The 12,158-nt window shown below is 29.1% G+C and overlaps 1 protein-coding gene across 1 annotated transcript in view; it reads right to left on the minus strand.

Annotated features, from left to right (window-relative positions):
* Positions 1-12,158, minus strand: part of LOC111631573 (T-complex protein 1 subunit eta-like) — a 64,759-nt gene that overhangs the window by 8,843 nt on the left and 43,758 nt on the right. Inside the window, exon 10 of the mRNA XM_023375842.1 lies at positions 2,256-2,407. Within this exon, the coding sequence (XP_023231610.1) occupies positions 2,256-2,407 (152 nt within the window). The remainder of the gene's footprint in view (positions 1-2,255; positions 2,408-12,158) is intronic.

The following is a 12,158-nucleotide window of genomic DNA, read 5'->3' on the forward strand; positions in this document are numbered from 1 at the left end:
GAAATGCATTAACGTTTTATAACCGACACGATACTCGAATTGTAAATAAATGCATCTGATTTAAATTAAATTGAAGTTTTAAGTCTTCACCCATTTGAATGTCGAAATTGGAACATTTAAAACAAATTTAAAGTATTTAATTTTGTTGTTTTTGCGCCAAGCAATTAATTAATTAATAATTTTGTCGATTCATACCGTTTACAACATTTATCAAAGGAACGATATCTGTTTTTATGTTTTTATCTAAACTTTTCCAGTGAGTCTAGAAAGTAGGTCAAATAACTTGTTTCTAATCCTGTCCACATTGTGGCAGGCAAGAAACGCCATCTCTGCAATGAAATTTTTCTGAACAGCGGGCTACCTGATCTGTAAACCGCCGTCGGCCTCTAAACATTGTCTCTGTAATTGGCCCTATGAAACCAATTGGATTTTTTCCAATAATAATTGTGCTGTAACTAAATAATTACGAAAAAGTATTTGTTTAATTTTAAGTTTAAAAATTTTTTTACCTATCAGCAAAGTATTGGGTTGCTACATCACCAATGTGCAACAAAGAAAAAAAAAAAAAAACAGAGAAAGTTTGCCACTAATGTTTTCAAACTCCCAAGTTTTTCTTCAAATGTTAAAAGAAATTTGTGTTAAATGGAATTGAGTTCGAAAATGTTAGTGATGAATTTCCTCTCGTTTTTTTTTCATTGCACACCAGTCATCAATTCATAGGGTATGTTGTTTACTACACCCGTGTTGTGTGTTGTTGGTTATTCTATTTGTATTAAAAAAAAAAAAAAGGCAAATCATTTAAGAATTTGAATACACCATTATTATTAAGTACTTAGAAAATTTGTTTTTTTTATGGCTGAATAACTAATATTTGTTATTTACCTATTTTTGTTTTCTTTTATATAGTCCTAGAATCTAATGTTTATAAAATTTTTGTACATGAAGACAGTAATGTAAAATATTTGTTAAAAATTAAAATGACACTTTAAAAGGATTTTTTCCAATAATAATTGTGCTATAACTAAATAATTACAAAAAAGTATTTGTTTAATTTTAAATTTAAAAAATTTTTTACCTATCAGCAAAGTATTGGGTTGCTACATCACCAATAGGTAACTTTGATAAAACTACCTTAGCACCAGCTTCATGAATCTTTCTTAATTTTTCATATAAAATATTCCATTCTGCATCAACAATATTCTGATATTCCTAGAAAGTAGAAAAAAAATGTACTATTCTTAATTATAAATTCAAAAAATTATTTTATCTTAATATTTAGAAATCAGAATAAAATTATTACATGATTATTTTATATACCAACTACAATTATGATTGTAGTTGGTATATAAAATACTATAATTAATGATATTTAAGCTGAGGTAAAAATTCTATTGGGACTTGGACCCATAAAGCCTAAGAGATATAATTTTGTAAATGTTAGCATTTGTTTTTCTGTACTTTTTCCTTTCAAATCTAACAATTTTCTTAACATTTTTATATATATAAATTAATCATTTAAAAAAAAAAAAATCAATTGTAGAAAAAAAATTTGGTCTTGATGGAAGTACTGTTGAAAGTTATCATCACTAATTCATAATGGAAATTTCATAATTATAATGCATAACTATTTCATTTTGAAAGTTTATTTTGCATCTCAAAAGACAAGTAACTTAGGGTTTATTGACAAAAGGAAAAGAAGCATCTTTGAATAGATGATAGCAAACACAAAACTTATTAGATCAAACAAGGAATCCATTGCTAAATTTTTTCTTATCATTGCTTACGGTAAATATTGAAATCAGATTACAGAATTGAGGAAAACAATGGCCCAAATTTGTTTCTAACAAGCATCAATGTAAGCATTGTGCCAATAAGCATATAGAATCAAAACCACATTCCAGTTGCACATTATTTATAAAGTTTTCCTTTGTGTAAATCAAACAAAATTGCTTTTTTGATTTATTCCATATGTAAAATATAAGACCAAAAAGATGTACTGAAGTTCTCTTTTACATTTAATTATTTTTAAGTGTTTAAAATTATTAAATAACTAGAAAAAACAACAGCATAATTCTATGCTAGTTACAAAATATTTCATTTTGATCTAGATTAGTCATAAGAAACCATTTAATAAATTAATCAGTAATTTTAGCATTATGCAAAAAAAACACATAAAATTCTAAATAATTTATAAAATAATTATATTAAAGTGTTAGATTTTAATCAGTTACTTGAAAAAACAATGCAATGCATACCAGCAACAACAGCATCATTCTTCATTGCACGCCTTACAATCATAACAGCATCATGCAGAGATCGTTCAGTTTCTTCAATAAACTGTTCAGCACCTCCACGTAATATTATAGTCACTGTTTTAGATTTTGGGCACCCTGTAAGTATGTTATATCTGAAAAACAAAATACCAAGGTTTAGAAATTACATTTTTAACAGAATGAAACTTTTAAAAGTATTACAGGAAAAAGATATTAAACAATAAGCCTCACTACTTTTAAGCAAATTATGAATATTGCAACAACATATTTACAAGCAACAATCTTAACAAATTCATAAAATCATGATATTTTTTTATTTATTATTAAAAATAAATTTCTGTAAAATTATCTAAATTACATCTTCCCAACAAATTGCCTCATCAGTATGAATATTGTTGACTGCCATCAAGTAATGTCATATAGACAGATAAATTTTCTTCTGAGATTACTTCTATTGGGTTGTAGGATGTTTTTTGCAATTGAATACTTCTTTCAACATCAGTGCTAGAAGATGGCACTGACATTGCCTTTAATGCTAAAGTGGTTAATGACATTATTACTTGCCTCTTACTTTTCAGAAATCTGTAAGATTTTTACTCCATTCTGTAAGGTCCACCATTATCCTTAAATTTTCTGTCATATACATATATATAATTACAGAATATATGTCATATATATATATATATACATATATATAATGTTATATGAAGTAATACTAATAATAATTCATTAACTTAAATTTTTAATCAGCTTACTTTAAACTAGCAATGTAATATCTTTAACACTTATCCTGCTAGAAATGTAATATGTTTCGTGAATTCGTTGGTAAAAACAGCAAACATAATAATACATTCCTCTATATAAAAAGTTATTTCTAGCTTTAGAACGTAACATTACATTTTCAGCAATCAATAGATGAATTTTGTGTGTTTTTAATGTGTATTAACTAACAATGGGCACTACTTTTTCAGAAATTTGAAATACATGCTATTTTTAGAACCACGTGCTGTTCGATTCAGAGTTTTGCCGCCAGAGTTTGCAAGTAAATTTCGATTTGTTTTATTTTGTATATGTGAGTTAAGTTCAAATATGGCACATAAATGTACTGAACAAAAAAAATTGTTTGAAAATATTTATGAAAAAATAAACAAATATAGTGATGATATATTGATTTATAGGACAAAAGTGTAGTGATTATGTTTTAGGCCTAACTGAAATAAAAAATGTACAAATAAGCATTGTAATTTTGTTATTATTTCTAAACCTATATAGTTTAATAGTTTATATTATAATACATAATTTATATACTTTATAGATACACTCAATGCAAAAGTCAGATTCCTATATTTCTGACAGTGTTAATGCCAACTCATCATTATTTGCTAAACTGACGCAATTACGAAAAACAGCTAGAGTCAGAGGAGTCTACTAATGATATTGATACAGTACATCATTATTATAACTAAATTCATTAATGTACTACATATTTGTTACTTAAAAAGACAAATGTTAAAAGCTTTATTGTGATTTTTAATTTTTTTGTTTTATCTCTATCTCTAAAACATGTCCAAATAACATTAAAGCAAAATACATAAAAATAAAGCCCACATGCATCAAAATTGAAATATATATAGTTAAATGTCTATGAAATCAGAAACTGTTTTCACTTTTCACCTAGATTTAGTCAATTGTTTTTTTATTCTCAGTAGAAAATACAGTAAAATCGCTTAAATCAGCCAGCATACAGCAAAGGAACTAGATCAATAGTACCAAACAGGGTAAGTGTTAAATAATACTTGAAAAATTTATTGTATTTTATATCATTTTTTGTTCCATCTGTTTATCAAACAATTGTTAGCTACTGGACAAGACACACACTGCATCCACATAGCTACAATGGGTGAATGTGACACAGTGATTGTTTACTTTATCAAATAGTATTGTAATGGAATTTCACCTTCTAAATTTTTAGCAATAGAAACAAATTTGAATAAAAATATTATCAGTTAATTGTTATTACTCTTAAAACATTCAAAAGATGAAGGGGACAACTGTTGTTTTCCCTTTTCAATTAGTGTTCAGTGACAGTTGTTACCTTATCTACATAATGTGAATACACACAATTCATTGTAGATAAATGGAGGAGAATTAAAAATAACCAATCAAATTATCCCCTCATTACATCAACTTCCTTCAGAATAGAATCACAATTAGTAAGCACTACTGTACAGTACTGTACATTACACACTACCTATTATGTTAAAAATTATTATATAACTAACTATTATACTAAAAATGAAAGCAGGAAAACACTACTAAATGAATTGCATATTAGTTAATATCTTCAAGTTATGTAGTTTCTGATTTTATTAACTCTAATATAAAAGAACTTAAATATATTAATTTTTTTTAATTCGTTGACTTAAGGGGTCAGTCACAGGAGGAACCCACGAGTTTGCAATACATCTGTGTTATGGTGAAGTTTATGATAAAACTTTCCAGTACTTATACCAAATTATCATTTATAATTGAATTCTACACATTTATTCTTCATTAGAAATCATGTTAACTGTACTTAAACATTTACATCTTATTTCTGGAATGTGAAAAAAAACTCATCCCAATTTACAATGTATGTACAGTATATCTGTAATGATGAAATTTTGTACAAAGAGAAAGAAAATACAATACATCTGTCAATTAGAAAGATTCTTCCTAACTAAAAATATTAAAAACCTTCTTGAAAAATTTACCTACCACTTGAAATTTTTGGCAGTCATTCGGGTCAGTATCAATAAAACATGAAAACATTTCAATTCAGATCTATACTATTTTTTAGTAGTTCCATTTGTTTAGATGCTCCAGCCTAGTTAATTTTTAAAAGGCACTAATGACCAATAGGAACTAAATCCAAGCCATTTCATGGATTTTTTTGGATCTTTTAGTCAGCTTTGCTTTACATCTGAAGATCATGATCATCTTTCTCTAGAAACTGAAAGGTATTTTGTCCAATTCAATTCTTTAGTATGGTTGCTAGTGCAATATCATAGTTTCTTCCTTCTTTTGTAACTATTACTACAAATATGAGTTTACTTTACTTTTAGGAATAGTATTAGGCACGTAGAATTTTAATTTTTATATGCCAATTTTATCATTTTTCTATGTTTATTATACATAGAGCAGTTTAGTTCTGAATTCATAAATTAAACTAACATCTTCAAATTATATTTTTCCTATACTTTCTGTACTGGAGAGGATGGACCATAAGGAATTCAGAAACACTTCCCTCCCCTGGATGTCCTTCACATCCAAACTAAAGAATAAGTTAAATAACGAAAGTGAGAGGCACAAATAGTCTCTCTTAAACATTGTAAAACTGTATGCCACATTTTACTATGAACCATGAAAAGCATTCATGATTCAACTCTCAAAAGCATGTTTCTTTTCCCACAGAAATAACAAATATCAATATTAATATTGATATTTTTGCAAAAATCTATGGGTTTTAATTCATATATTAACAATTAATATTATTAATAAACCACTGTAATAACATATCATTAAAACACTCATATTTAAAAGCAGCACATTTTCAGATAACAAAAACAATCAAAATTCCGTGTACCTGCACAAAAAACATTACATAGGAGAAACAAAAAGAAAAGTAAAAACTAGACTGAAAGAACACATAGCAGACCTTAATTACAATAGAATAAATTCTGCATTTTACGAACATTGTACTATAAACAACTGTAATATAGATAAAGATAACGTAAAAATACTGCATAAAGAAAAATTAATGTACAACAGGAAGTTTAAAGAAACCATAGAAATCATGAAAAGTAAAGACAGTATAAATAAAATCTTAAGTCTTAAAATAAACGAAAACTGGATTAATATATTATAAATAATANAAATAGTTAATGTTTATAAATTTAAATATCTTTTAATCATACTGTTCCGATAACAAAATACTTTGTAGATGTCTGAACAATTCTTCTATGAAAATACGGATAAACCATAATTCACCTATCTAGAACAATTTGCTTTACCACAGTTGTAACACCAAATATTTACATAAAAAATATTCAGTTGACTAACTGTGGACTAATAGAAATTTATTATATTTAATTGTATACAAGTGATAAAATTCCAGTTCTAAATGAAGGGTTCCAAATCCCCTCTCAAATTTTAAACGCCAGGACCAAAATCAAAGGAACTCCATCTCTAAATGACCCTTGGCAAGAAATATCATTAGAACATCTTGACCAGGCTGCTAAACACATGATAGGCTTTAACAGCATATGCAGCATGACTCCTGGAAGTAGTCAGTGCAATGGTGAATCTAGATTATTTACTTATAATCATATTTTCCACTTTGCTAGAGCTGACTAAAAGCTCCTAAAACAGATGATTTTTAGCATTGTTTTGGGAAAAAGTTCCAGATGTTCTCACTTTTAAATTTTATCCCAATTTTTTATTGTCTTCATAATTCCAGACAGGAACTGATGGTCTACATGTGACCCTTTGTGAGATATAGTACTCAAAATCTGCCTTTGACTTTTTTACTCCTTTAGACATCATTTGCAGCTCTGATAAAATCCTAACTGCATCATTCAGAGAAGCATTTGTACCTTCTCTGAATGAGCATTTATTCCATATATGGAATAAATACAAACATTTTTATTTCATTCATTGAATTTTTTTACAATATAGAATGCATCTACTAAGCTTTAGGACAGATTTTTCATAGAGATCATTGGCTGCATCATTATCTGCCACCAATGGATTTTGCTACATGCATGTCTTGACTCTTTACATGGGCAGTTGAATGTAACTGAGTGAAGAGCTCCCATTATGGATTATTGCCACTTGCTATTCCATACATAAAAGTTCTGCTATAAAACTGCAACACCAACAGTTGGAACTAATGATTGCTGCCTGCACTATCATAATCTACATTTTCTAATGGTATGCAGTGTTGCAACAGAGATGATGTTGAAGATAACCCTTGGACTGGTTGCCCAAGTGAGTGTTGAAATATCATCATCAATATGATTCAAAAACTGGTAATTGCAAATTGTCACCTGAGAATCATAGCAGAAGCAGATATCAGCAAGGACACAATGTGAAGATTTTAATGGAAAATTTGAAGAGAAGGAGCTCTTTGGAGATTTATTCCACATGCACGCATACAGACTTAAGAGAAAAGAGCAGCAATTGCTGCGTGCCAAGATTTGATTAAAACAGTGACAAAACTTAGTATTTTGCCCATGGTCCAGTCATAAATGCCAATCTTATTGACATGAAAATTTGCCAAAGAAAGTTTAATTGCAGAAGTCTGATGTGAAAACCATGATAGTAATTTTCTTTGACTGGCAGCAAGCAGTACAAGGCATTTGTACCAGCTGGACAAGTGACCAACATTTTACAAGAACTTCTCCAAAAAATTTGATATGTTAGACAACACCCCCTTCCATAATGCAACATATTTCAACCAGTTTCTTGCTAAAAATCAAGTTATGACATTCAATCACTCTCATTTGTCAGACTTGGCTCCTGAAGATTACTTTCAATCCACTAAAAAGACAAGTTAAAATAATTTCTGATACCAGAATGAATGTAATGAGAACTAGTCTATTCCAGTTATGTTTTACAGTGGAATACAAAACTGTATGACTGTGCCAAGTACTGCACGTACCAACATTTTACAAAATCTCACATCCCTCCTTTTTTAAGATACTATCTCGAAGGAGAAATAAATTAGTTATTTCTCCTTCATGTATGCTTTTTATATTAAATCAGTCCTAAAACTCAGTATTCACTCAACTCACTGTGTATTTATGTGGATGTATATAAAGTAACTATACATGAATAGAATATAATGTAGTTAGTCAGCACAACCAGGCTTGACTGTTGAGTTGGTTCATCTTAGTGTGTTAGGGGAAATTGATAAGACAATATGTCTTCTTTCAATTAATTTGTAATCTAAATTTTTAATATAATATTGAATAGAAGGTAATAATGCTGATGTAATTAACTAAATTAACAGCACACACTTGAACACTTGACCCCTTTTCAAGACAAAACAAAGGGAGTATTTGTATAGTCATAAACCATGCTTTCACCCCTTAAAGACAAAAATGAAACAACCCAAGGATCAACTTTAGTTGTGCTGACTATGCTTTCTCTTAATATCTATAAGTACAAAGAAAAACATAAATAATGCAATCTTATTATATATACAAACATTAACATCTAAAACCTGATAGTTATTTTTTAAAGCCAAATGACTGTTGGACTGTATTGAGCTAGCTTAGCATTTAATTTGGCACTAGACACCAGAGGTAAGCACTAGACACCATCTCTTGCTAAATTTAATATTTTGAAAATTAATTTGGAATTATGATTATAAAAGTGCTGGAAATAAGAATTGGCCTGAAGTGAGACTAGAACCCGCAACTTCTGTGGTCATGTTTCCAGTTATGCTACCCAGACTTTTGAACAATCTTCACTTCCAGAACTATTAATTTAGATATAACCATACTTGGTTACTTGGTAGTAGTAAGACAACATGATATAACAGCAATCATATCGCTTTCATCTTACTATATAATTTCAACATTTTTTTGTTGACAGCATGAACAAGTATAGATGTGTCAATGCATTATTTGTAAAATTTTAAAATTTAGCATTTAAACTAAATAACTGATAAACAATTGAAAAATTATTTTTCAAATAATTTCATATATATATATGTAATAATAATAATAATAATTTGAAATGACACTTGAAATTATCACAGAGTTACACATCTGAATAATTAAAACTTCATACAAACCTGTGGCATGCTTCTGTCTTAATTTATTTAAGATATTAGTAGCATCAAATCCAGCATTATCACACAACTGTCTTGGAATAACTTCTAAAGCCTTTGCCATTGCTCCTATTAAAAGTTGTTGTTTTCCGGCTACTGTACGAGAATAATCTCTCAAGTACTTGGATAATTCCATTTCGATTGCTCCACCACCTAAAATGTTTATTATAAAAAGCAATAAAATATCATGCATAATACAATGATATGTTTTTGCAAAATATTAATTCAATGGGAAAAAACCTATGATTGAAAAATATAGTATTACAAAATATTTTATACAATTTAACTCTATAAGTGTCTTGTAGCTAATAATCTGCTGCAAAAAATGATACTCTTCAATAAAAAAACCATAAAAATTTATTAGTTTGTTGCTGGAACCACAACTGGACTTTTTGGAAAGCAGCTTTGGAAAAAGGAATCCTAGTGTATACCTATTGGTAACATTAATTAAAGCTTAGTTCACACTGAACGAATAGCAAAAGCGATTTTTATTCACTTAGCAAAATTGACCCTTCAACCAAAAGCAATTGCGAATTTTAAGCAGCCAATCATTTGCAAGCAAGTGAAAACATCATCTCAAAAAACAAAATGGCCACTTCCAATATTCCATCGTTAACCACACATTTGTTTATTTATTGAGAAAGAAAAATAAGTCAAAAAGAAAACGATGCTGGGTGAGAGAAATAATAAAATCCGTAATTACAACATGTAATCTATTGCGTGAGAAAGTTTCTGTAGCCATCTTGAAAACAACAAGAACCACATGACAACTAGTGGGAATACGATTGGTGTGAAATTTTTCATTAGCGAAAAACCTCGACAGTTCCGAACTTTGAAGCAATTCGCGAAATGGTAAAATTTACCAGAAACGACATCATGTCTGATGTGTTATTCTCTCTGTTTTTTTTTTTTTTTTTGCTTTTGCTAGCAAATCGTGTTCAGTGTGAACTAAGCTTAAGTTTTAAAATACTCCATATGTAAACAATGGGGAGGAAGTGTTGCAGTTAATTGGTTGTAAAATAGTTTATAAATAAGCTTCTAAATTTAACCTATTTAAAGTTATGTTCCAAGAGTTTAAATATTGTTTAATTGCTGAAAATAGTAGTGATATATCAAAACTATTCAAACTATACAATAGCCCATGTGTTTGTTAGTAACATATGCATTAACACACAGTAAATTATTTCAAAATTAATATTGGATTTTTAAAATAAATTTATATACAGTGGCTGATTGGTTAAGGACATTCTATTTCCGGCTAGCACTTTTGACATAGATATGAATGTCATTCTCAGGCAATAATTAAAAAATAGAGAGATTTCAAACAGGTTTAAATTTAAAGGATAATGGCATTTGCCGTTTGGAATATAACATAACATTAATAAGTAAGTTTAAAACATTAATTTGAAATATGTAACATTGTGAATTATAATAATTCTTTCTGTCAGAATGATAAACAAAAGGCTGGAATTACAAGGAAGAGTTTCAATGTTTGGAGGAATAATATTTGATCAGTATTGAGTTGAGTATCAATGTTGACATTTCCCATGCTCTGAAAGGTTTCGAATTGTCACCTGGAGACAAGGGAACACCAATCGGTATTTGTTATTTTACATTGATTCTTCTTGTGTTTGTTCTGTGAGGTGTTCTTTAACCGATCACACACCGTATTGAAATCCTGTATGCTATAATTTACTATGAACCATGAAAAGTAATCATGATTCAACTCTCAAAAGCTTATTTCTTTTCCCACAGATATAATAAATATCAATAATTATTATTGACACTTTAACATTATCTATGGGTTGTAACACACAATCACTGTTTCTATATTCAGTGATTGCTTAGAAACATCATTTTCTCAATATTGAGTCAAACTGTTGAGCTCTCCATTGAAACCCATGATGTCAGAAGTGATTCACCATTGAGTACAATAGTTTCAATGATCTGAAAGACTAATGAGTGTTCAAAAAACTAACATGGCAATTTCCATGAAACAAGTAAATTTCACATATCCCTTATTACTTACAAAGTTATTTAGCAAAACATCCATAACTGCTGCCTTCTCCTTACTAAAGTCAACCATCATTAATTTAATTAATTAAAAGTGACCTTTCAATACAAGTGTTTCTTTTAGCTACAAAATGTAACATCAAATTGTTCAATGGAGAACTCACCAGTGATATAAGTGTTGAAATAAGAAATGTGTAGAATTACTACTTTCAATAGCAAGGCTGCGGCCAACGTTTTCATCTCTAAAACGCAAATGTCGAGTGCCGCTTGTAAGATAGCAGCACTTGACGTTTGCATTTTAGAGATAAAAATGTCAGCCGCAACCTCACTTATATAACTCAAGATACTGAAAAAATAAAATTATCAACTGTTCATTCTTTTCTTTACACAGTAATATTAAAATGCAGAACAGATTTAAACCACTGCTAAAATTCACTGCACAAAGACAAATACATTTAACATGTTTCACGAGGAAGAGCAACTGTGTAAGATTTTCCTGCAATTAAATGAGGCACAAGAGGTAATTAGTTACGATACTGCAGTTGTGATTGTCAGATGTTGCAGTTGCAGAACCCATAGCAAAAAATTGAATATGGTTTACATATTCTCCATGCAACAGGAGGAACAGTACATGGAGATATTTTGTGTAAAGGAAGTAAAGGGAAAGGTACAATTGTATCAATTTTTGTAAAAAACTTGATGAGTGTCTTCTATAACAACGGTGGGCAACCCCCGGCCCGCGAGATGTTTAGAAGAAATTATAAATAAATATTTTTTGATGTAATTCATCTAGTTTAAATTGAATATTATTTTCTGAAGTGTTGTGGCAGCAATGACAGGAAAAAATAAGGGAGTCATTTCCTTATTCAAACAAAAAATGGGAGAACAGAATTTTTCTAAATTATTTATATCTCATCGCATCATCCATCAAGAAAATCTATGTGCAAAAGCTATGCAATTAGAAAATGTAATGTCTGTCGTATCCAACTACATAG

The sequence above is a fragment of the Centruroides sculpturatus genome, unplaced genomic scaffold (assembly GCF_000671375.1).
Source record: "Centruroides sculpturatus isolate CEXI.00-Female unplaced genomic scaffold, Cexi_2.0 scaffold64, whole genome shotgun sequence".
NCBI classification, from domain to species: Eukaryota; Metazoa; Arthropoda; class Arachnida; order Scorpiones; family Buthidae; genus Centruroides; species Centruroides sculpturatus.